Consider the following 26,699-nt stretch of genomic DNA (forward strand, 5'->3'; position numbering starts at 1 on the left):
GATCAAAGTCTGCAAACAGCTCTATATACAGTGAAAGGCTGATCAGATCACAGATGTTTTTTCAGAGTACATTATTAGATATTAGAAATGAGATGGTCTCCTTCGTGTCCTCGTTTTGTACAATTATGATTTACAGTTCTTCAAACAGTCAATTTAAGATGTATATTATTTTATACTCTGTGATGTACCGCAGCTGAACTCTGACTCTTGAGGATCTGAATCTGTTCTTGTTCTCCTGCAGATCTAAAGCCGAAGCCTGAACTCACATCAGATCCTGCAGGAGCTGCACTGACAGGAAACACAGTGACTTTGACCTGTGGCATGGATCCGTCCACTGGACACTGGGACTTTTACTGGTACAAACACACACTGAACCCTGAGACAGAGAAGACAGAAACAAACCCCTACAGCCTGAAGATTGATTCAGTGTCTGATGGAGGCCAGTACTGGTGTAGAGCTGGAAGAGGGAAACCAGTCTATTACACACAATACAGTGATGCACTGTGGGTAAATGTTACAGGTGAGAGAGAATGTGTGTGTGATGCAACATATACAGATCAGAGACCATATCTACACGTCTAAAACTATAAATGCAATAATCTGTGTTTGGACAGAGAGTCCTAAAGTTGTGGTGACGGTACGACCTGATGAACGAGTGTTTAGAGGAGAAACAGTCACTCTCAGATGTGATATAAAGTGGGGAGGAGACACTGAGTGGACATACAGATGGGAAATAGAGGAAAACAACAGCCGGTATAAAAACACTGTCAGACGAACCTCAACACAAGAGTTGATCATCAGCGGAGTTGAAGACTTTCACAGCGGTAAATACACCTGTACAGGACAGATGAAGACTCAACGCTCTCAGCGCAGTGATGCTGTTACACTGACTGTATCAGGTGAGTTTGTGTTTGTTGTGATCCGCTTCTCCATCAGTTTCTCTACGGCTCTGTAACTCATGATGTTTTGTTCAGCTGAAGCTCAGGCAGTCGTGCGAGTGTCTCCACAGCCGTGGCTGACTGAAGGAGAATCAGCGACTCTGATCTGTGAGGTTTCAGGCTCCTCTACAGGCTGGACGTTCAGCTGGTTCAGAGATCATGATCATCTGTCAGACAGCAGCAGAGGAGCTGGAGGATCTTACACTCTCAGTCCTGCGTCTCTACAGCACACAGGAGTTTATACGTGCAGAGCAGAGAGAGGACGACCAGCCTATCACACACACACCAGCAGCACACAGCCACTGTGGGTCACCGGTGAGGATTTGTGTTTGTGCTCGTCCGTATTTTTGTTTTATTGCAGTCTCTGTGTCAGGGCCGGCCCAAGGCATAAGCGAACTAAGCGGCTCCTTAGGGCCCCCTTGGCCACGAGGCCAAGGTGGCCAAGGGGGCCCTAAGCAGCTGCCGCTGTATGTTCCTTTATGTTTGAAATCGCCTTTGTGGCCTTAAAACAATTACTAAATAAATGTTACGTTTTCTAATATATGCACGGATTGATTCTGACAGCGCTGCGCGAGCTTGCGGTGCTGGACTAAAGCTTGTTCGTCGGGGTTCAAAGTCCACAGTGCGAGAAAAAAATTGGCGCTGAAAAGGCTACTCGTCAGTTGCCCGGTAACCTTTTTATGAATGGATGGATTTGAGAATGCGCTTTGGTTTAGTGCAAATATCTTATTTGACATGCTGTATGTTTTGGACGGAGTACAGCATAGCTTCCAGTTTTTGTTCACAGTAAATGCTTCTCTGCAAGTGCTCCAGTGGCTCATAAGTATCTTTTCTTTTTTTTTTCCTTTTTTTTTTTGGGGGGGGGGGGGGGGGGGGGTGCAAATTCGTTCTTCTCTAAAAGCCTTCCCAAATTTGTAATGAGAATCATTTACAAATATGCAGTTGTCAACAAATAGAAGTAGGCCTACTAATGTCTTTCTGCGTGAATTTATGCCAAAATAAAAGCTCTGCTTAATGTTTGAAAGAAATCCACCCTTTCTTGTTTTAAAAGAAGTCTCTGCTCAACAAAAGGCTGCATTTATTTGATCAAAACTACAGTTAAAACAGTTATATTGTGAAATATTATTGCAATTTAAAATAGCTGTTTTCATATCATATATATAATATCACATGATATTCGTATGTGATATGAATATCAAGTAAATTGTAATGTGTTGCTGTGATCAAAGCTGAATTTTCAGCATCATTACACCAGTCTTCACTGTCACATGATCCTTCACAGATTATTCTCATGATGATTTGCTGCTCAAGAAACATTTATTTTTTATTATCATGTTGAAAACAGTTGTGTAAACATCTTTTTTAGGATTCTTTGAAAGCTTTCTATTTAAGATCAATGCTGTTCTTTTGAACTTTCTATTCATCAAAGAGTCCTGCGGTAACGAATTGTGAGCATATTTAACATGAGACTTATTTAAAAAAAAAGAAAAAAAGTTTAAATCGTACATATCCCAGTCTGAACCGTACTGTGAGACTTTGAATATTAAAGTCCAAATGAACACCTGAGCACTCTTGTGGGTTTGCTACAATTAAAAACCGTATAAGGGTAAAAACATTACAGACATGATGTAAGCAACACAGCTACAACTAATACATTTGATAATGGGTGTGCGATTATTATCAAGAATTGATAATATTCAATCGGTACCGAGGGGCCCCCAAATAAAATTCGGCTTAGGGCCTCATGAAGGCTTGGGCCGGATCTGCTCTGTGTGTCAGTTTAGATTGAGATTTTGCTCTTTTCAGGAATTTCTGCTTCAGTGTCTCTGGTCATCAATCCCAGCAGAAGTCAACACTTCTCATCTGAGTCTCTCGCTCTGAGCTGTGAGGATCAGAGTAACTCTGCTGGATGGACAGTGAGAAGATACACAGACAAAGGCACACACACTTGTTCAAAACAAACAGGATCTTCATGTGTAATGGACTCTCTCAGCACATCTGACACTGGAGTGTACTGGTGTGAGTCTGAATCTGGAGAGAAACGCCGTCCTCGAAACATCACTGTACACGGTGAGTCCAATCACACACACAAATATAAAACATAATAAATAAGAAAATATAATTCCCTTTCGGGGAACTCGAGCTGCGTCGAAACGCTGTGAGAACGCCTCTGCGTTAATGCGTCGTGAAGCGCCTGTAGAACCATTCCATCGGAAAAAAGATCGATCGTCGGCGTGATGACGTCATCGACCGGAAGCTATAAAACGTCCGTGAAAACAAACAGGAACTAGCTTCTGTGCCTTCAGTAAGCGATCTGTGTGAACCTGTCTGTCTATTTGGTGTTTTTGTCTGTCTATTGAAAGAGTTTTTCCACCCTTTGTTAAATATTCCATATATTTACAAAAAAGAGAAAATAAATAGATAGAGAAATGGCGAGTGAAAGCAGTAACTTTAAGAGGTGTGTTCATCCCTGCCCACGCTACATCACGAGTGGGGATACACACTCTCTTTGTGTTGCCTGCTTGGGAGCGCAGCATGCCCAGGCAGCCCTCGAGGGGGCTGCTTGCGAGCACTGTGAGCGTATGCCACTGAGAACGCTGCGCTCCCGCCGGGCACTCTTCGAGGAGGGTGCCTCGGCTCGTGTTCCCCGCGGCTCTGGTCCCGCTGCTGCCGAGGCAGAGCGGAGGCTGCAGTCGTGGGGTTCACAATTGGATGTTGCGGAGGGGTTTGAGACGGGCGCTGCCTTATCTCTGCCCTCACCCGCTCCATCCAGCGGTTCTTCTCGGGGCTTGGAAGCACGCATTGCGGTTTCTTCCCCCCCGAGAGAGCCGCCGGTGCTCCAACTATCCAGCTCCGAGGAGGTGGACGTTGAGAGCATCGCGACTGAAGATTCGCCACTTCAGTCCCCTGCGAGTGATGAGCTCGTTGAGGTTCTAACGCGAGCCGTGGCCAGATTAAATATTGACTGGCCCGTAGAGAGATCTGAGGCAGGAAAGAGACGATCTAGTAAATTAGATGAAAGATTCCTGCCCGCTCGCGCTTCAGAACCTCAGCGGCGGGGCCTGCCATTCTTCCATGATTTGCACACCAAGGTGGCAACATCATGGAGGAGACCGGCATCATACCGTGTGTTCAGCCCTCAGACTTCGGTCTATAGCAACATCATGGGGCTGAAGCACTACGGTTATGGGGCGATGCCAAAGGTAGAAGAGACGCTTGCGAGCCATCTCTCGCCTTCCTCGGCATCGTCCCTAAAGGCCCCGACTTTGCCCACCAGACCATTGAAAACAACGTCGGCACTGGTGGGCAAAGCGTACTCGGCGGCAGGTCAGGCTGCTGCATGCCTACACACCATGGCAATTATGCAGGCTTATCAGGCTGACCTGCTCAGGGATCTAGATGGACGCGATGAAGTGGGGGGTGACGTCATAAATGAGCTTAGAACAGCAGCCGATCTAACTCTCCGGGCCACCAAAGAGACGGCCAGATGTGTTGGCCGCTCGATGGCAGCATTGGTGGCTACGGAGAGACATTTATGGCTCAACCCCACCGAAATCAAAGAGAGGGAGAAGAGCTTTCTGCTCGACGCGCCGCTGTCTCCTGGTGGCCTCTTCGGTGACGCAGTACACACTGTCACCGAGAGGTTCCAGGAGTCAAAGAAACAAGCTGCGGCGCTAAAGCAGTTTCTCCCTCTCCGAGTCCAGGTCCCTGGGGCTGCCGCTGACATCAGGCAGCCCAAGCCGAGTACGAGCTCAGCTCACAGGGCACAACAAAAGCAGAGCGTCGCCGCTCGGGCTCCCCCTCAGCGCGGGGACGAGGGGCGGCGCTCTCAGGCGAGGCCTTCGAGGGGCAGGGCTGATCTGCGGACAGTCCTGATCGCCAAGAAGGCCTCGTCGAAGCGTTCCTGACGCCAGAAGCGTCAGGACGCTGAGGGTGGTTCCCCCCGTAGGGAAACGGTGTCTACCCCTGCCAACGGTACCCGTTTCCCTGCGGCACCCTCGGGGGGCCGCGCTGCCAACCCCGCCGCAATGCCGGGGCGCAGTCGGTCTCCGCGGGCCACCCGAGGGTGGTCCGCACCCCCTTCGGGGGGTCCCCGAGCAGTCAAGTCAGTCGTTCCCTGCCGGTCCGCCGCTTCAGGGCACTGCATTTGTTGCTCGAAGAACACCAGAGGCCAGCCTCGAGAGGCTGGTTCCCTTAGTAGATTTTCTAGACGAATGGAAACGTCTATCAAATATATCTCATTGGGTCCTGCAGATAGTAGAAAGGGGGTACGCCATTCAATTCAGAAGTCGGCCACCTCCTTTCTGCGGTGTCCTACCTACAGAGGTGGGCCCGGAGCAGGCTCTGGTAATGGCACAGGAAGTAGAGACACTCCTGCAAAAAGGGGCTATAGAGAGGGTTCCCCCTCCCAGCAGGGAGTCTGGCTTTTACAGCCGTTACTTCATCGTGCCGAAGAAGGATGGGGGCTTACGCCCGATATTAGATCTGCGGCTATTGAATCGCTCGGTGGCCAAGCTCAAATTCAAGATGCTTACACTCAGACAGATTGTAGCGCAGGTCAGATCGGAGGATTGGTTTGTCACCATAGACCTCAAAGATGCGTATTTTCATGTCTCCATCCTTCCACATCACAGGAAGTTCCTGAGGTTTGCCTTCGGGGGAGAGGCATACCAATATCGTGTACTTCCCTTCGGTCTAGCACTGTCACCCCGCACGTTCACCAAGTGTGTGGATGCAGCTCTGGCGCCGCTGCGTCTTCAGGGCATCCGCATACTGAACTACATCGACGACTGGCTGATTCTAGCGAATACAGAACAGATGGCGGTTCAGCATCGAGATGCTGTTCTCGCCCATATGTCGAAGCTGGGGTTGAGGCTGAACGCCAAGAAGAGTGTGCTTTCTCCGGCTCAGAGAACCACTTTTCTAGGTGTGAACTGGGACTCGATAATTATGCGGGCGCAATTATCGCCAACACGCATAGCGTCGATCCTGGCAGCCGCCAAAGAACAGAAGCTAGGCCGAGCCGTCACTGTGAAACAGTTCCAGAAACTGTTAGGTCTCATGGCAGCAGCGTCCAACGTGATACCTCTTGGCCTACTGTACATGAGGCCACTGCAGTGGTGGCTCAAAACACAAGGGTTCTCCCCGAGGGGAAATCCGCTCCGCACGATCAAAGTCACGCGGCGATGCCTACGTGCTCTGGTCATGTGGAAAAACCCGGGGTTTTTATCTCAGGGTCCCGTGTTGGGGGCTCATGTTCGTCGCGTAACGCTAACGACAGACGCCTCCCTCACGGGCTGGGGGGCGACCATGAGTGGTCGCTCATCCCAGGGTCTATGGCAGGAACATCAGCGGCACTGGCACATAAATCGGCTAGAGATGCTCGCAGTGTTTCTTGCATTGAAACAGTTCCTGCCCGACCTCAGGGGCCACCATGTACTAGTCAGAACAGACAACACGTCCGTGGTGGCCTATATAAATCACCAGGGGGGTCTGAGGTCTCGTCCGTTGGACAAATTGGCACATCGGATCCTCCTGTGGGCCCAAGGGAAATTGCTGTCAATCAGGGCAGTATATATCCCGGGGGCCCTAAACCAGGAAGCAGACAGCCTGTCGAGACAGGGGCCGAGGCCCGGGGAATGGAGACTCCACCCAGAGGTGGTGGAGCTCCTATGGAAGGTTTATGGGAAAGCAGAGATAGACCTGTTCGCTTCGGCGGAGAACTCTCACTGCCCGCGGTGGTTTTCTCTGACCCATCCGGCCCCGCTGGGGCTGGATGCCATGGTACAGGAGTGGCCGAGGCTGCCTCTGTACGCCTTCCCCCCGATTGTCCTGCTTCCAGGAGTTCTGGAGAGGGTACGCCGGGACGGGGCCCAGGTACTTCTAGTGGCCCCGAACTGGCCGACCCGAGTATGGTTTTCGGACCTGATATCTCTCCTGGAAGGCTCTCCGATGGAGATTCCGACCAGGAGGGATCTACTCTCTCAGGCGGGCGGGAGATTCCTGCACCCACGCCCAGAGATGTGGAAACTGTGGGCCTGGCCTCTGAGGGGGCTAGGCTCATAGAGGAGGGTCTCTCGGCCGAGGTCGTAGAGACCATCCTTCACTCCAGAGCTCCGTCCACGAGGAAGCTGTACGCTTTGAAATGGAGATTTTCTCAGCTTGGTGCAGAGAACGCCAGTGGGATCCAGTTAACTGCCCGGTTGGTACAGTGCTGGAGTTCCTGCAGGAGAGGTTCTCTGCAGGGTTGACCCCCTCCACACTTAAGGTGTACGTGGCGGCCTTGGGTGCTGTCCACGTCCCTTGCAGTGGAGTGTCTTTGGGAAGACACCCTCTAATTACACGCTTCCTTCGTGGCACATTAAGGTTGAGGCCAGTTATGCACTCGAGGGTCCCGGCATGGGACTTGGCCATTGTTTTGAGGGGCTTGTCCGGACCTCCGTTCGAACCTCTGGAGGAGGTTTCGGATAAGTTCCTCACCCTGAAAACTATCTTCCTTTTGGCCATTTCATCTCTTAAAAGGATAGGAGATATTCAGTCCCTGTCAGTAGGGCCCTCATGTCTAGAGTTCGCGCCTGGGATGGTGAAAGCATTTCTGCATCCCAGGCCGGGTTATGTCCCCAAGGTTCCTACGAGCCCACGGGGCCCCATCACTCTACAAGCCTTCTGTCCTCCTCCATTCTTGACGTCAGACCAGGAAAGATTAAATCTGCTGTGTCCGGTGAGGGCACTGGATACTTATGTCCACAGAGCTGCCCTGTGGAGAAAAACTGAACAATTGTTTGTTTGCTTCGGACCCCCTAAGAAGGGGGCTCCTGTATCCAAGCAGAGGATGAGCAAGTGGGTGGTCGAGGCCATTTCACTTGCTTATGAAGCTACCGGGCAGCCATCTCCTTTGGCTGTCCGGGCACATTCAACCAGGGGTATGGCTGCTTCTAAAGCACTTTTGTCGGGGGCTTCCCTCCATGATATATGTAACGCGGCCGGATGGTCGTCTCCTTCTACCTTCGTCAGGTTCTACGAGCTAGACCTGGCATCTACAGTAGGGGCACAGGTTCTCTCGTAACCGTGTGCGCTTCGGCTTCACACATACGAGACACTTGGTCCTATGGCGATGTGGGTATAAGCGTTCTCACAGCGTTTCGACGCAGCTCGAGTTCCCCGAAAGGGAACGTCTCAGGTTACGTATGTAACCCTAGTTCCCTGAGGGAACGAGACGCTGCGTCGCTCTGCCATACTCCCGGCGTGTCCGTGATCACTTACTTCAGGCTTTATCAGAAGTTAGTTCCTGTTTGTTTTCACGGACGTTTTATAGCTTCCGGTCGATGACGTCATCACGCCGACGATCGATCTTTTTTCCGATGGAATGGTTCTACAGGCGCTTCACGACGCATTAACGCAGAGGCGTTCTCACAGCGTTTCGACGCAGCGTCTCGTTCCCTCAGGGAACTAGGGTTACATACGTAACCTGAGACGTTATTTCCTGGTCTTTATATATTAAACAAACTGAAAATGTCAGAATTTATATTGTATTTTTTTCAAATTGAGTTATGGTTAACACAATATTAAACAACAACTTGCATCTTATATGAATTCACACTAACAGTTAAACCACGCCTTCTTTGATTTGATTGGCCATCTCACTCATCCCAACCTAAAAATCAAACATTCTACTTTTGTCATCATATCAATATACAGAGAGGTGTGTGATGGAGTAATCAAGAAAATCTAATATTGGGGAGACAATTTGGGCTTTTATAATTATTTGGGGAGGAACATTATAAACATTATTTTTGATCAGGATATTTTGTAATTGAATATGGCTCTGATTAAGTTCAGCCTGTATGATCACTGCCATCTGTTGGTGTGTGTCTTGTGTTTGTAGATGGTGAAGTGATTCTGAGTTCTGTTGATCATGTGATTGAGGGAGAGACTATGACTCTACACTGTTTACATCGATCTACAAACCCCTCGATCCTCAGCGCTGGTTTCTATAAAGACGGATCACTGATCCAGAATCAGACGACAGGAGAGATGAGCATCACTACTGTCTCAAAGTCACATGAGGGTTTCTACTCCTGTAAAACAGAGAGAGGAGCGTCACCCCACAGCTGGATCTCAGTCAGAGGTGAGAGTCAATGAATGAGTCAAAGAAAACTGGGCAAGGCTGAGACGAGCAGCAAATCAAAGGAAGCGGGCCCTTCACATTTTATAAAGGGTTGTTTTTGCCTACATAAGACACAAAAACTTGTTAGAATTAGTGCAAAGATACTTAGGGTGCTTTCACACTAGCACTTTTGGTGCGCACCCGGGTTCGATTGACATCAGAGTTCGGTTGGTTTGGATGATGTGAACGCTGTCTTCCGAACTCGGGTGTGCTGATGTGAACGCAATCGTACTAAATCGCAGAAGTGAACCGCTATTAATGACATATGAGGAGAAGGGTCCAGCTGCGGCTTGGGCGTTCCCATCATGAAACAAGAATGCCTATTGCGTTCCTGGTAGCGTCTCATCGACCAATCGTGATGAGTTTCTCAAGCCACACTGGGTACGATGTAATTTCCTCTTCCATATGCGTGAATTTTTTCCCGAACCAGTTCAGCGGAAATGCCCTGCAACCGATTCTAAACATTTAATTGGCCATGTCAATCCCAATAACGATTGCCTCCACCCAACCCTGATCTCTAAACCTACCCATCACAAGACACATTCTGCATTTTTACATTTTCAAAAAAACATCATTTAGTATGTTTCATTGTGGACACAAACACACACACACACACACACACACACACACACACACACACACACACACACACACACACACACACACACATAATGGTTCGGTTAGGCGTAGACATTCACGCGGATAGCTCAAAAGGCGTACAGATAACATGCTACTTGGCTTTAACGTCATGATGTCATGTTACAAGATGCTAGATCTTATTTTGAAACTTCTGTTTGAGAAGAAGAAGAAGAAGAAGAAGAAGAAGAAGAAGAAGAAGAAGAAGAAATTCTAGTCTGAGAAAGCGGTAACCCCCACCAGCAAGATAACACCCATTTGTGGCCGCAGTTGGATGATATTGCATATGAGCTGATAAAAATGTGTGTTTTGTATGTGCTTCAGTCATTTACCTGACGAGCCTCACTGACATGCCTCAAGCAGAGAGCTGTAGATCTCATTTCTGCTCGTCTTCAGCATTCTTCAGAGCATTTGCAGGGCATTCGCGGCCTTCATTTAAGGCACAATTCGCCTCCTTCACGCTCGCTGTTGTTACTAAGCAACCGGGTAAACAGCTGCTGCTTTGATGACGCAAACGAACCCCGGTTCAGACCCAAATAATATAATATGACCACAGTCCAGCAGGGGCAGGAGGAGGGGGGAGCAATTGAACTCAGGTTCCCTTTCAGTCGGTCACGTTCGACGTATGTCAGAACTGAACCGACGAATTGGGATCTGCCCTCAGAGACCTATCCACTTCGAGTGTAAAAAACGAGCCAATCGGAGATTGGCATGTGATCCACACATTCCACGCTCCGCCCCGCAGCGCGGGTATAAATAGGAAGTGGAATGGTAGATCAAATGCTTTCAACTTCGGAGCCGAACAGTTCATTCTGTTTCCACGAAGAGTGTTTAAAAGACTGAGTCTTGGAGAGAGAGGAAGGAGAACTGCCAGTGCGGGTGTTACAGCGCTTCTCAGCGAGAGACCGACCAGTTGCAATTGTTTGCATTCATTTAAAAGAGCTTCCATTGTTGGTTCGCTGGGCGTTTTTCCCTGTTTTGAGAGTCACACGCAGGCTTGCATTCGGACTGCGTGCTGACCGCGGTCATCTCCCTGAGTGCTTCAGCACAACTAAAAGAGCAGTTTTCCATCCTAAAAGAGCAACACGGTTTGACCCTGCGTCTTTTTCAAGATGTCATTCAAACCGTGTGTTTCTGGGTGCGGTCGCATTCTGTCCCCGCTTGACGGTCATGTTCGTTGTCTCTCGTGTCTGGGCACTCAGCACGCAGAGGCTGCGTTCGTGAATGACTCATGTTCCCATTGCGGGAACATGACCATCGCAGTGTTACGGTCCAGACTCCAATACCTCAAGGCAGGTGGAGCACCCTCGCGCATCCCCCGGTCTAGCGGTCCTTCTGCGCCTAAGCAGAGGGCTGCTACTCTGGCTGATGACTTGGGTGGGGACCTGAGGGTGACGGTTAGGGCAAACCCGCCGGGTCATATGGCTCCTCGGGCCCCTCCCCCCTCCGCTGCGCCGGTGGAGTTTCCGGAGGAGCGTGCTGACCTCTCACGTGGAGTGCCAGCCGTTTCCTTTGGGGCTCCGGCGGAAGACAGGATGTCGGTCGCTGCATCGGGGGACGAGCTAATGGGCTCTGAGGATGAGGATTCGGCTGCGCTGCCCCCTTCGGGTGTGACAGCGTTGCCCGAGTCTGACCCAGAGCTTACGGCTATGCTTTCCCGGGCCGCCGCAAGCGTAGGGCTCGAGTGGAACCCTCCACCGTGTCCCGAACCTTCGCGGCTGGACGATTGGTTTCTCGGGACGGCCCGTGCTGGTTCTCAGCGCCCCGCCCCGGTGCCTTTCTTCCCGGAAGTGCATCAGGAGATCTCGAAGTCGTGGGCAGCGCCGTATAGCGCTCGCTCGCGATCGACGGACTCCTCCGTCCTCACCTCCCTCGATGGCGGTGCGGTGAAGGGTTACGTGGGAATCCCCCCGGTCGAGCGGTCAGTGGCGATGCACCTGTGTCCCAAGACCGCTGCGGACTGGCGTAGTGCCCCGCGTCTCCCCTCCCGGGCGTGTAAGTTCTCGTCCGGGCTGACCGGCAAGGCTTACACAGCCTGTGGAGAAGCCGCATCGGCTTTGCATGCCATGGCGCTCCTGCAGGTCTACCAGGCCAAAGCGCTCATGGAACTGCACGAGGGAAGTTCCGACCAGGGCGTTATGCAGGAACTGCGTGCGGCGACGGACCTCGCTCTACGAGCGACGAAAGTCACTGCACGCTCCCTGGGTCGGGCGATGTCCACTCTGGTGGTCCAGGAACGCCACCTGTGGCTGAACCTGGCAGATATGCGTGAAGCGGACAAGGTCCGCTTCCTGAACGCCCCTATCTGTCAGGCCGGCCTCTTCGGCGACGCCATCGAGGACTTTGCCCAGCAGTTCTCGGTGGCCCAGAAGCAGACGGAGGCTATCAGGAACATCCTGCCCCGGCGACCTGCTGCTGCCTCCACCCAGTCGCCGGCCGCAGCTCCCCCGCCTGCTCGTCGCCGAGGGCGTCCCCCAGCGTCCGCCTCCGCCCCTGCCAAGCCAAAGCAGCAGCCTCCACAGGCCAAGCAGGGTGCCGGGCGCAAGGGTGGCGCCCAACCTGTCCAGACCGCTAAGCCTGCCGGCAAGCGCAAGGGGAAGCGGCCCTGAGACAGGCAGCCCAGGGAGGACAGGAGCTGCTCTTCGGGAGATGATGTCCGCATCCCTCCCACACCCCCCGGAGGAGGACCGGGGGGTCCCGACTGGTCCGAAACATCTGCCGCCAGCTCTCCGGAGCTCGGCGGTACCCACATACTCACAAAAAGAGCAGTTTCCTATCCCCCTGGGCCCCAAGAGGGTCAGGGTGGCAGTTCACGACGCCTCCGGGCTTTGTCTCTCCCTCCCTCCCCTCCCCTCGCCAGGGGGCAGCAGAGTGGGCTCCGAGGACGCCTCCGGGCCTTCTCACCCACTCTCTGCCTCTCCCGGGAAAGCTCAGACAACACTCCGGGCCGCCCACGGGCCTCCCGAGTCGGGTCTGAGCATCCCACCTCTCTGCCTCCGGGCAGCGAGCAGCCGAGTGGGCTCCGAGGACGCCTCCGGGCCTTCTCACCCGCCCCCTGCCCGCACCAGGAGAGCTCGCGCGACACTCCGGGCCGCCTCCGGGCCTCCCGAGTCGAGCCAGAGCTCTCCGATGCGCTGCCCCACCCCGGGCATGTCTGTGGTGCCGTTGGTCCCGCTGGTACGGTCCCTGGGTGCGTGGCTACAGCTCCCTCGACCGTCCCGTTGGCTCATCCGTACCATCAGACTCGGCTACGCGATTCAGTTCGCGCGCCGGCCACCCAAGTACAAGGGCATCCTCTTCACCTCAGTGCGAAGCAGCGATGCTCAAGTCTTGCGGTCAGAGATCGAGGTCCTACTGGCGAAGGACGCGATCGAGCCGGTTCCTCCAGCCGAGATGAAGACAGGGTTCTACAGCCCCTACTTCATCGTGCCCAAGAAAGGGGGTGGGCTCCGGCCAATCCTGGACCTGCGCGTCCTGAATCGGGCCCTGCACAAGCTCCCGTTCCGGATGTTAACGCAGAAACGCATTTTTCAATGCATCCGTCCCCAGGATTGGTTTGCAGCGATCGACCTGAAGGACGCGTACTTTCATGTCTCTATACTCCCCCGACACAGACCGTTCCTACGCTTTGCGTTCGAGGGGAAGGCATACCAGTACAAAGTCCTGCCCTTCGGGCTGTCCCTGTCGCCTCGCGTCTTTACGAAGGTCGCGGAGGCAGCCATTGTTCCACTCCGAGAACGCGGCGTTCGCATCCTCAACTATCTCGACGACTGGCTCATTCTCGCCCAGTCTCGGGAGCAGTTGTGCGAACACAGGGACATGGTGCTCAGTCACCTCAGCCAGTTGGGCCTTCGGGTCAACCGAGAGAAGAGCAAGCTCTGTCCTACGCAGAGAATCTCTTACCTCGGTATGGAGCTGGATTCGGTCAGCCAGACTGCGCGCCTCACGGAGGAGCGAGTCAGGTCGGTGTTGAACTGCTTGAATATGTTCAAGGGCAGAACAGCGGTCCCACTGAAACTTTTTCAGAGGCTCCTGGGGCATATGGCATCCGTAGCCGCGGTCACGCCGCTCGGATTGCTTCATATGAGACCGCTCCAACACTGGCTTCATGGCCGAGTCCCGAGGTGGGCGTGGCAGAGCGGCCAGTACCGGGTCCCAGTGACTCCTTACTGCCGCCAAACCTTCAGCCCGTGGTCCAACGCTTCGTTTCTCCGGGCCGGGGTGCCCCTAGAACAAGTGTGCAGGCATGCTGTGCTATTCACGGATGCCTCATCCACGGGTTGGGGGGCCACGTACAACGGGCATGCAGTTGCGGGTCTGTGGACGGAACCGCAAGTGCATTGGCATATCAATTGCCTCGAGTTGCTAGCAGTACACTTGGCACTGCGCCGCCTCAAGGGGCCGCTACGTGGCAAGCATGTACTGGTCCGTACGGACAGCATGGCGGCCGTTGCGTACATCAACCGTCAGGGTGGTCTACGCTCCCGTCGCATGTTCCAACTCGCCCGCCACCTGCTCCTGTGGAGTCAGAAGCATCTGAGGTCGCTTCGGGCCATGCATGTCCCTGGTGCGCTGAACCAGACAGCCGACGAGCTCTCTCGGCAGCCAGCACCTCCGGGAGAATGGCGACTCCACCCCCAGGCGGTCCAGCTGATATGGGACCAGTTCGGAGCCGCACAGGTAGACCTGTTTGCCTCTCCGGACTCGACCCATTGCCAGTGGTACTATTCCCTGACCGGGGGTACCCTCGGCACAGATGCACTGGCGCACAGCTGGCCCCGGGACCTACGCAAGTATGCGTTTCCCCCAGTGAGCCTTCTTGCACAGACCCTGTGCAAAGTCAGGGAGGACGAGGAGCAGGTCTTGTTAGTTGCGCCGTATTGGCCCAACCGGACCTGGTTCCCAGAACTAACTCTCCTCGCGACAGCCCCTCCTTGGCCCATTCCCCTGAGGAAGGACCTTCTTTCTCAGGGACGGGGCACTCTATGGCACCCGCGTCCAGACCTCTGGAATCTTCATGTCTGGTCCCTGGACGGGACGCGGAGGTTCTAGATGGACTACCACAAGGAGTCGTAGATACCATCTCTTCAGCTAGAGCCCCCTCTACGAGGCGCCTCTATGTACTGAAGTGGAACCTGTTCGTTGAGTGGTGTTCTTCCCGCCAGGAAGACCCCCGAAGGTGTTCGATTGGTGTTGTGCTTTCCTTCCTGCAAGACGGGTTGGAGCGAAGGCTGTCTCCCTCCACCCTCAAAGTGTACGTCGCCGCAATAGCGGCGTATCACGACGCAGTCGAAGGTAAGTCCGTCGGAAAGCACGACCTAATCGTCAGGTTCCTCAGAGGTGCGAGGAGACTAAATCCTCCTCGTCCATCCTCGATACCCTCTTGGGACTTGGCTCTAGTGCTCAGAGCACTTCAGAGCCCTCCCTTCGAGCCGTTGGAGTCCATTGAGATTAAAATCCTGTCTATGAAGACAGTGCTCCAGCTGATATGGGACCAGTTCGGAGCCGCACAGGTAGACCTGTTTGCCTCTCCGGACTCGACCCATTGCCAGCGCTGCCTTCGGAGGAGGCAGACCCAGCCCTGGCTTTGTTGTGTCCGGTCCGCGCTCTTCGCGCTTACATTGACCGGACCCAAAGCTTTCGGACCTCAGAGCAACTCTTCGTCTGTTACGGAGGCCAGCAGAAGGGAAAGGCTGTCTCCAAGCAGAGGTTAGCCCACTGGATAGTGGATGCTATAGTCTTGGCTTACCAGTCCCAAGACGTGCCTTGCCCGTTCGGTGTAAGAGCACACTCCACTCGGAGTGTTGCTTCTTCCTGGGCGCTGGCTCAAGGCGCCTCGCTGACAGACATTTGTAGAGCTGCGGGCTGGGCGACACCTAACACGTTTGCTAGGTTTTATAGCTTACGTGTAGAGCCGGTATCTTCCCGCATCCTCGCCCCTGGTGGCCAGGAGCGCTAAGTGCCCGTTCTAAGTGTCGGCTTGCAACGCCACTCCCGCCCTCTGGGCCGGATACGTGCGTTTATTTGTCTCCAGTTGTGTTCCCCGGGAAACCGGCTAACCCTGTCGAGCTCCTCCGTCACCCCATGCGGTGTCAGACGTTGCGGACCGTCTGACGCTAGGCCTGCACCCGTATGCTTGTGGAACGTGGTTGTAGGCTGGGTTCCATATGTAGCGGTTCCCTCACGGCAACCCCATATGTGTATTCGTCCACGGAAGCAGCTACCCTTCGGGCTAGCCCCGTGTCTTTCCCTCGACAGAGCCCGCTCTGTCGTCTCTGGGCGTGTTCTTTCCCCCCTACAATTAGGTTGGAACCACCCCAGAGACTGCCATATGTTGCACTACCCTGCCAGGTTAGTCCTTATGTGTATTCCGCCACCACTCCTTCCCTGAAGGACGTGGCCCCGCAGCGTACCTCTTCCGAGAGGGCACGCTTCCCAGCGGTCTATGGTCACTCTAAGTGGGTCTTGCAGAAACAGCAGTGACTGACCTCCCTGCTTGGAGCCCTGACTTCCGTACCATACTAGACGGTCCAGTGCGCTCAAGCAGGACGCTGGAAGGGCCAGCATCCTGGCGTTTTCCAAAGGGATCCCAATTCGTCGGTTCAGTTCTGACGTACGTCGAACGTGACCGACTGAAAGGGAACGTCTCGGTTACGTATGTAACCCTCGTTCCCTGAAGGAGGGAACGGAGACGTACGTCCTGTCGCCAGGAGCTGTGCTTCAGCTAGGAGCCCAGTCACGTATTCGGCTCCTCAGTTGAAAAAAGCATTTGATCTACCATTCCACTTCCTATTTATACCCGCGCTGCGGGGCGGAGCGTGGAATGTGTGGATCACATGCCAATCTCCGATTGGCTCGTTTTTTACACTCGAAGTGGATAGGTCTCTGAGGGCAGATCCCAATTCGTCGGTTCAGTTCTGACGTACGTCTCCGTTCCCTCCTTCAGGGAACGAGGGTTACATACGTAACCGAGACGTTCGTTCCAGGCAATCGAACCAAGTGTGAAAGCACCCTTAGTGTTTTATACAATCCCGATCCCAAAAAAGTTGGGACATTGTACAAATTGTGAATAAAAACAGAATGCAATTCTGAACAAATTTCAGAATACAACATGAGAACACAAGATGACATATTAAATGTTTAAACTGAGAAAATGTATCATTTTAAGGGAAAAATAAGTTGATTATAAATTCCATGCCATCATATCTCAAAAAAGTTGGGAAAAGGTTACCAGTGTGTGTGGCATCCCCTCTTCTTTTTATAACAGTCTGCAAACATCTGGGCACTGAGGAGACAAGTTGCTCAAGTTTAGGAATATGAATGTTGCCCCATTCTTGTCTAATACAGGCTTCTAGTTGCTCAGCTGTCTTAGGTCTTCTTTGTCGCACCTTCCTCTTTATGATGTGACAAATGTTTTCTATGAGTGAAAGATCTGGACTGCGGGCTGGACATTTCAGTGCCCAGATCCTTCTTCTATGCCATGATGCTGTAATTGATGCAGTATGTGGTGCAGTATCTTGTCATGTTGGAAAATGCAAGGGCTTCCCTGAAAAAGACGACGTCTGGATGGGAGCATATGTTGTTCTAGAACATGGATCTACCTTTCTGCATTGATAGCGCCTATCCAGATGTGTAAGCTGCCCATGCCACACCATAGACTGTAAAAATATATTGGACGTAGTGTCCGTGACGTCACTCATAGGATTCCTATAAGCCGTTCTGAAGCTTAAAGGTGCACTATGTAGTATTTTTGCAGTAAATATCAAAAAAACACTAGGCCAGTTTTAATATATTTTGTTCAGTTGTGTATCTGCAATATTCCACATGTTTCCAACTATTTGTACATTGTGAGAACATTGCTATTTTAACTAAGGACTGGGACGTTTCAGCATAGCGTTTGAGGGAGTCGCCTGTTAATTGCGTCATATCTGCGCTACCCTCAGTTTCGGGTTTTATTTGGAAGGAGCACTTTACTCTTAGCAGTGTGAACAAGTGAACGCACAGAGTAACGTCATAACATAATTTTCAACACACTTAAATGTATCTTATATGATAAACAGAGCTGCTTTACCTCATAATCATGGCTGGAAGAGCGGAAAGAGTGTGCGCGCCCGGCGACTGTGTCCCGTCCCGTCATAATAAAAGTCCCGGTGTTCGCGAGCCGGGTACTTGTGTAAATATCGCTCCAGCAGCCGTGTTCAGCTTCAAAACACTCGGTCCGCCTCTGCTTCATACTACAGTAACTTTAATAACCGCATCCATCAACATAATTTCCACATCCCAAGATACTGCGCTCAAACTTTGCGTCATCAAACTACGTATTTGTTTTAAATGGGCGCCCTCCAGTGGACGGAAAGTTGCATAGTGCACCTTTAAAGTAGGGCGAGCTGGGCCTTGTCATCTTGCGAGCGAGTCATCGCGTGTCACTCCCGGATAACAGAAAATGGGCAAAAAAGGCGAGATGTGGGTGGAGCTTAGGTGACGCAATGACTATAGACAGCGGACAAATGGCTATCCACCTGTCACTCAAAGTAACCATGCCTTAATTATGCAGAACTTTAAGGCTTTATATATCGTAAGCGAATGAGTTATAAAAAAAATTCACCTTCTTACAGTTGTTATGAAGGGCAAAATTAGCTGTATAGGCCGTTTTTTTTTTTTGTTTTTTTTTTGCTGTAAAGTTGGGAATTTTAACATGGGGCTCAATGAGATTCTGCTCCTTTTGGAACCAGTTTAGGAATTGCAGTTTGCATTACTTCCGTATTGGCTTCAAGAGAGATTGCGGGAGGTTGCCGCTTGTGCCACACACACTCACACACCCATACCATCAGAGATGCAGGCTTCTGAACTGAGTGCTGATAACAACTTGGGTTGTCCTTGTCCTCTTTAGTCCCGATGACATGGTGTCCCAGTTTTCCAAAAAGAACTTCACATTTTGATTCGTCTGACCACAGAACAGTTTTCCACTTTGCCACATTTTAAATTAGCCTTGGCCCAGAGAAAACGCCTGCACTGCTGGATCATGTTTAGATATGGCTTCTTTGGATGATATTATGCACTTTAGATGATGATAACTTCAAACTCCTTGCAATTTTTCTCTGAGAAACTCCTTTCTGATATTGCTCCACTATGTTTCGCCGCAGTATTGGGGGAATTGGTGATCCTCTGCCCATCTTGACATCTGAGAGACACTGCCACTCTAAGAGGCTCTTTTATACCCAATCATGTCGCCGATTGACCTAATAAGCTGCAGATTAGTCCTTCAGCTGTTCCTTATATGTGCATTTGACTTTTCCGGCCTCTTATTTCTACCTATCCCAACTTATTGGGAATATATAGCTTTCATGAAATCCAAAATGAGCCAATATTTGGCATGACATTTCAAAATCTCTCACTTTAGACATTTGATATGTTATCTATATTCTATTGTGAATAAAATATACGTTTTTTAGATTTGTAAATTATTGCATTCCTTTTGTATTCACATTTTGTGCAGTGTCCCATATTTTTGAGAGTCGAGTTTGCTTATATTAAGGTGTCCTGACCTCGGAGAATGTTTCTCTTTCCACGCAATGTTCTCACCTTTTTCACCCATTTCCATCCCTAAAAAACAGGTCAAACATGTTAGAGACTATTATTATTTTCTTTTGAAAGCAGGAAGGAATGAATCTGACTGAGCTCATGTGTGTTCAGTGTCAAACATTGAGTTTTGATGAACATAAAAGGGAAACGGTGGAGGAATAATACGAGACCGGAGGAAAAACCTTTAAAAGCTTTTATATTCACTCACAGTAACTTTAGGTTCCTCGAGAAACTTTCTGAACGGTCTTCAGAGCTCCGTAATGTTGCTGAATAATGTTCTTGTGTTTGTGTTTCAGTGTCAGCTCAGATTTCTGGACTCAAAATCCTCAGTTTTCTTCTGGCAGCTTGTCAGTATCTGATCGCCACAGTCGTGCTGCTTTACAAATGTTACAGAGCGAGAGGTAACACTTCTGTCTGATCTCTCTCTCTCTCTCTCTCTCTCTCTCTCTCTCTCTCTCTCTCTCTCTCTCTCTCTCTCTCTCTCTCTCTCTCTCAGACAGACACCATTACTGTTTCTCTTTTTATATTATATAGATCAATATTTTCACCACATGATGGTCATTCACTGAGTCAATAATGTGTGTATTTCAGTTTCATCTGCTGAAGATCAAAGTCAGTTCGCCGTAACAGAGGAAGAAACTTCAGTCTGATATTAACATCTTTAAAAAGACTCACACTGTTCATTCTGTCCACATGCTTAAATCTTCTGTCAGCATTTATTATCCTTGTTGGAAATATTGTAGTTTTTTCTTGTTTTATGAGCTTCATATTTAATTGAAGTTTAATAAACTAATTTCGGGAGAAGCACGCGCAGACAAATCTAATTAAATGGAGCAGGCTCAGATAATTAAACCTGGGGGGGGGGGGGGGTAATCATACATGTTTTGTTTTGTATCAAATGTTCTGTATAAACGAATAACTGTTTAATTGATTAGCGTGTATTAGTGTTTCTTGGTTTTTCACCTTTATCATATCAGATATCTTTTCGTGTGTGTGTATGTGTGCGTGTGTGTGTGTGTGTGTGTGTTTTCTTCTTGTTTTAAAAGCCTAACCAGAGACTGGGGCTGTAAATTAGTCTTTGGCTATAAGCCTATGTGGAGTGGTCTGTGCGCGTCCACGAGCCGCTCACGCTTGCGTTTTCTTCTCGTACATTTACATTACTGATGGATAATTTGAATGAAAACGTTAATAAAATCCTAAACCCGTCCTCTGTGTGTCCAGCAAACAGTCTGAAAGAGACTTTAGTGAAAGCAGCATCAGTGAGGGTGTGAGGAGGCTTTCATACAGCTGTTGATTTGGGCAGCTTGAAGCACACGAACATCATCCGGAGTCTCGAGTCTGTCTGAGACTCTCATGCCCGGCCAGCAGACTATCCATGTTTTAACTCCTTAAACACATCGTCAATGTACATCATGATATAATCATGTTAACTGGAATAAAGGATTTTGTCTCCTGATTCGTCATTCATCTCATATATTGAACCATGTGAATAGAAATGATGGAAATTATTGCTCATCATAAAGCAAGAGACAGCACAGGTCATAATGTCCTTTAATCACTGCACATGCTAATCCACAACACAGTCATGACAACTGCCCATTATGTTTGATATGTTTATTCAGGCAGAAAGCTATAGGATTCGAACAATAGGGCGAGTGACAGAATTATTGGTGAAGCGACTATTAGCCTATATTTGATATAGGCTACAAATAAGCCTTTAAATAATAAACCTGTTGCACATAATCTACTACATGCTTTCTGTCGTTTTATAGTTTAGACTATAGTTCAGAAAACGTCAAGATGCAGGGTTGCCAGGTCCCAGAAATATTTCCAATGACAACTCAAAACCCGCCCAAATGGAATGAAAACTAGCCCAATTTTCCAGTGTCCAATCAGATTAGACAAAGACTGGATTTCCACAAAAGACCAAAAAATAAACTATATGTGTGTGTGTGTGTGTGTGTGTGTGTGTGTGTGTGTGTGTGTGTGTGTGTGTGTGTGTGTGTGTGTGTGTGTTTAAGATTTTGGCCTATTGTATTACCCAAATTATTAATAAGTTTTATTTTTTTACACAATGTCATACAATAAAGGTCAAACAAAAACATTTCATCTCCCTAGTCAGAAGTACTAACTTGTACTTACTTTTTCTCTTCTCAGCACTTCTCTCTGATGCTCTTCTCTCCATATCTGCTGTTTCTTCTGTTTACACATAAGCATCAGCATAAAAATCAACACACTGTCAAGCTAAATTAACATACACTTGCTTTTATCAATTGTATTACCAATATGCTTACTGGGTGAACTTGAACACTTGTCCCTTTGTTTTTGTCTTCTCTTTTTTCAGAACTCTTCAGAACCTTTTCTTCTTAGATGGCCTAACTGTGCAGCCTCATTTTGATTACAATGTTGAACAGAACTATATACAATCTCAACAGGGCTGTTTCCTTTTAGACATGTGTGCTCTCTTCTCCACTCTTCTCAGGTGCTGCTGAATAGATTTCAGCAGTGAAGAGGGAAAGCATCCGTGGTGATGGTTTAAATTCATGGCAGCATATGTTTCTACTTTGCATGTAAGCTCGAATCCTCATTATATTTACCAAAGAATTCTGCTCTAGCCTGTTTCTTAGCTTGTTCTTTATCAGTGACATTTGGGAAATTGAACGCTCAACTGCTGCATTGCTGAATGGTAAAGCAAGAAGACTCAATGCAAAATTGCCAAGATCTTCAAAGTTTCTATCCCCTGCAGTATCTGTGTATGCAGAAACTTCTACCCAGAAGTCCTCTGTTTTGCCATCTTCTGCATTTTTCCATTCCATAGTGTGAATTACTCTCCATTGTTGCTCTGCTTTTCCTACATCTCCCTTGAAGAGGTGGAAAAAGGGAAGATCATCAATCCTTGGCTTACTTGATGACAGAGCATGACTCTGTGACAGGAATGTGAGAGCCTCTAACTGTTTAATGTTATCTGGACGTCTCTTCCTAATTTCCTTAGATAACTCTAGCATGTAGTCCCTGCACCTGCGTTTCATGTCCTGTTCAGCAAGGTCACTTATTCCAGTGGCTTCAAACAAAGCAAGACGGAACTGCACCCCAGAGGATACAGCATCAAGTGGCAAAAGATTCTCATCAGAAAGGTTAAACTCCATGATGTCTTGCCAGCTCTGTAATGTCTTCGGCAAAACTATGCGCTCAAGCAGGGACCGGTAAAATGTTAGAAGTTCAGTTAGAAGTTTTGCAGGATCGGGTTTGTCAAGTTGAAAGATTTTATTAAGCCTGTTTAACTCTGACACAATTGGTTGGAGGAATTGTAGGTATATCAGGTTAATGCTGTCACTGTACATTTGGTACAGCAGTTCTGCAGCATAGCTCCTCTCACTGTCTTTTGTCAACTGAAAATGCAACTTAAGCTCCACATACTGTGAAAGGATCCCGTTGATGCACTCACTAATAGCGAGCCACCTAGTGTCAGACAGTTGCAGAATCTTCAGCGGGCTTTCACCTACACTGTAAAAAATTATTTGTTGACTTAACTTAATATATTTTGTTATCTTTTTGCATTGGTTTTTTTAAGTTTCTCTTACTTATTTGGATAAGTTATCTGAACTAATTCCATTTAGTAATAAAAACTTCCCCTTCAGTTTTCTGAACTTAAATGTTCTAGTCATCATAACTTCACTTCAGTTTTCTGAACTTAAATGTTCTAGTCATCATAACTTCACTTCAGTTTTCTGAACTTAAATGTTCTAGTCATCATAACTTCACTTCAGTTTTCTGAACTTAAATGTTCCAGTCATCATAACTTCACTTCAGTTTTCTGAACTTAAATGTTCTAGTCATCATAACTTCACTTCAGTTTTCTGAACTTAAATGGTCTAGTCATCATAACTTCACTTTAGTTGGTTGCAAAGCTGCTTTAATAAGTATTAATTGCATTACTATATTGATTTGTAAATTACATTTGAGTTAGAATAAAACCTATAGCAAATTAAAATCACAGCAACACATATCAGTACACATTTATATTTATTGCAAAAACAAACACCAAAAACAACCTCACAAAAGGTCTGAAATGTCCTTTCTTCAGAAAATTGCAAAAAGAAACGGCACAGACTGTTAAACACCTCTGATATGGCTTTATACCATTTTAATTTAAACTTAATTTAAGTTCATTTTATTTAACAATGTGTAAGCTCTCAAGCTTCAGTACATTTATCAATGAGCATAAACAGCACATATGCACCAGTGTTACCTCACTGCATTTTTTTCAGCTTTGCAGCTCTCCCCAACCATTAAACCTAGACTAAAAATAAAAATAAAATAATAAGTTGGATAACCTCATAGCTCGAGCCCAAACAGTGTGGCAAAGGCATTTAGGGCATCTTCTAGATCCATGACCACAATCTCCGTCTAGTATGACATCCACATCCACAACATCATCTGGGAAGGCACTATCATGTCTGATGTCCTCACTCATGGTCAAGATGCCCTACATTAACCCCATGAACAATGTCTCTCTCATCATCATCTGGCTGGAAAAAAATGAGACACAGATACAAATTTTAAGTGGTGCTGTCATAAAATATTTATTCAAACATACATTAAATACTAAAGAACAGCAATACAATAACTATGCAATATAGTAAATATACTTTTTTTAGCTGACAGAATATTTTTTCTGAGGTAAATGTGACATGACATTGCTTAAAAGCTATTTATTGACGTTTATTAACGTTTGCGCAGTTGAAACACTGCGATTACATGAGACAATACAGATTTCATACATTGTACTGTATCTTTAAACATATTCTCTGATGTTCATACATGTTTATTTCATGCTGTATCTACTAGTAAAGTGCAATATTCAAATGCAAAAAAGCAACAAAAACAACATTTAAAACCACTGTCATATTAAAGGGTTAGTTCACCCAAAAGTGAGAATTAGCCCATGATTTACTCACCCTCAAGCCATCCTAGGTGTATTACATTCTTGTTTCAAATCGTTCATTCACTTGGCCAAATAAAAAATGTGCTTCTCCGGAAAAAAGAAGTTTTTTTTTTGTTTTTCCGTGTGTGTGTGCGTTGTAAATATAATTTATTCTGAAGCAATATTCTCCCCAGTGTTCAATCAGCTTTGACATATTTAAATATGCATATTTGTGATTTAAAAAAAACATATTGAATCATTTGAAATGTAGGATATTTTTACCTTTTATAAAGGGAATTTTCCCCCTAATCTTATTAAATAAAGGCACTGCTTCAGGTTTCATTCTATATTGTTAAATTTGATCAATACATTAAATTAAAATAAGACAATATAAGGGCTGTTACCAATCAAATAAAATAATTTACACTGAAAAATCACAACTACATTAAATAATGTTTTGAGATTTGTAGTTTTGAATAGACAAATACAAATGTTAGAAAGTATGTTTAAACATGAAACTAAACCTCCAGTAGGTGGCAGCAGGTGGCCATCTTAATGAGTGAGCCATTGAGTCGTTCATTCAAACGATTCATTCAAACACTGAATCGTTCAGTTGCTGTGAGACGCGTTACGGTTCTGCTGTGAACGATTTTCGCTGCTGAAATAGAACAAACACACTCAATATTGCATCTAAAATGTAAGTGACTAAGTGAATGTTAATGTAATGTTTATGGAACCGTCATATGAAATCAGAGTCACTTTCTGTCGTGATTGTATTCAGGAAACAGCTTAAATGGCTCTAGTGTTGTAATTTCTCCTCGAGAGGCTGCACGAGTGTCAACAGCGCAAACTTGTTATCGTCATTTCATCATATATTATTATCCACTATCAATCGCCACTTACACTAAATTAATGCACAATCATTCTTGCATTTTGGTGATTCGCTAACGTTAGTTTATTTTTTGTTTTAATCAGGCCCTTGTCCATCGGGCAAGTAAAATTCTCTTTCACTTGTCCCAGATAAGCGTTAATGTCGAGCCCTGAATCAGTTATATTAAAAAAAGTTCTGGCTAATCCAAAAATTATAAATGGCAGTGAATGGCTGCCCAAATTTTGAAGCCCAGAAAAAAAGTGCATCTATCCCAGGGCTCGACATTAACGCTTGTGGATTTTTCGAAGGGACAAGTGAAAGAGAATTTTACTTGCCCGATGGACCTGATTAAAACAAAAAATAGCTAGCGAATCACCAAAATGCAAGAATGATTGCATTAATTTAGTGTAAGTGGCGATTGATAGTGGATAATAATATATAATGAACTGACGATAACAAGGTCGCGCTGTTGACACTTGTGCAGCCGCTAGAGAAGACATTACAACACTTGACCCGTTTTCCTGAATACCACCACGACTGAAAATGACACTGACTTCATATGACAGTTCATAGCAAAACAATTAATTAACATTCACTTAAATTAACATTCCCTTAAAGTCACTTACATTTAAGAAGCAATATTTAATGTTTTGTTCTATTTCAGCAGTGAAAATCATTCACAGCAGAACCGCAACACGTCACAGCAATATGTGTGTTACTGAACGATTCAGCGTTTGAATGAATCGTTTGAATGAACGACTCAATGACTCACTCATTAAAACGGCCACCTACTGGAGGTTTGGTTTGATGTTTAAACATTATTGGTCTATCCAAAAATACAAATTTCAAAACATTATTTAATGCAAATTAGATTTTTCAGTGTAAATTATTTAATGTGATTGGTAACAGCCCTTATAGTGTCTTATTTTAAATTAATGTATAGATCAAATTTTACAATATAAAATGAAACCTGAAGCATAGCCTATATTTAATAAGATTAGAGGGGAAATGCCCTTTATATAAGGTAAAAAATAATAATTAAAAAATTCACAAATATGCAGATTTAAATATGTCAAAGCTGATTGAATACTGGTCAGCATATTGCTTCAGAATAAATTATATTTAAAACACACACACACACACACAAAATATCAAACTTTTTTCCGGACAAGCACATGAACATGCTTAATGTCAAGCCCTGTATCCATTATAAAAATAATCCAGAAGGCTCCGAGGGGGTTAATAAAGGCTTCTGGCGGACCGCCTTCAACTTCCGAAATAAGTGTAATGCCTCTCGAAGTTCAAAAGGTTTACGCCACGTCCGACGTCATTGTCGCGGCAATTACGTTTTTTTTACACCATGTCCGATGCCGTCGCTGCGCCAGTTGCGTTTTTCTTCCCCTCTACGTCCGACGACATCGCCGTGCCAGTTACATTTTTTCCGTAACTTTAATACGGAAGGCCGTCGCGCCAGAAGCTACATATTTTACATTATAACTTTTTACATTACAAACCCATCGATTCACATCAGAATGTCTTTATTAACCCCCCTGGAGCCATGTGGATTACTTTTACAATGGA

General features: G+C 47.5%; 1 protein-coding gene across 1 annotated transcript; it reads left to right on the forward strand.

Moving 5' to 3' along the window:
• Window positions 1-245: 245 nt before the first annotated feature.
• LOC137079540 (Fc receptor-like protein 5) lies at window positions 246-20,160 on the forward strand. Its single transcript, XM_067447496.1, has 7 exons — window positions 246-520; window positions 615-899; window positions 975-1,253; window positions 2,745-3,008; window positions 8,824-9,066; window positions 19,620-19,724; window positions 19,915-20,160. The coding sequence occupies exons 1-7, from the start codon at window positions 322-324 to the stop codon at window positions 19,971-19,973; spliced, it is 1,434 nt and encodes a 477-aa protein (XP_067303597.1). The 5' UTR covers window positions 246-321; the 3' UTR covers window positions 19,974-20,160.
• The last annotated feature ends 6,539 nt before the right edge of the window (window positions 20,161-26,699 follow it).

Source organism: Pseudorasbora parva, chromosome 1, assembly GCF_024679245.1.
Source record: "Pseudorasbora parva isolate DD20220531a chromosome 1, ASM2467924v1, whole genome shotgun sequence".
Classification (NCBI taxonomy): Eukaryota; Metazoa; Chordata; class Actinopteri; order Cypriniformes; family Gobionidae; genus Pseudorasbora; species Pseudorasbora parva.

Excerpts from the sequence above, each read along its gene's own strand:
- LOC137079540 (XM_067447496.1), top strand. The coding sequence starts at position 322 with ATGGATCCGTCCACTGGACACTGGGACTTTTACTGGTACAAACACACA. Across the intron at positions 900-974 it reads TGTTACACTGACTGTATCAG|CTGAAGCTCAGGCAGTCGTG; the intron begins GTGAGTTTGTGT and ends TGTTTTGTTCAG. Across the intron at positions 1,254-2,744 it reads ACAGCCACTGTGGGTCACCG|GAATTTCTGCTTCAGTGTCT; the intron begins GTGAGGATTTGT and ends TGCTCTTTTCAG.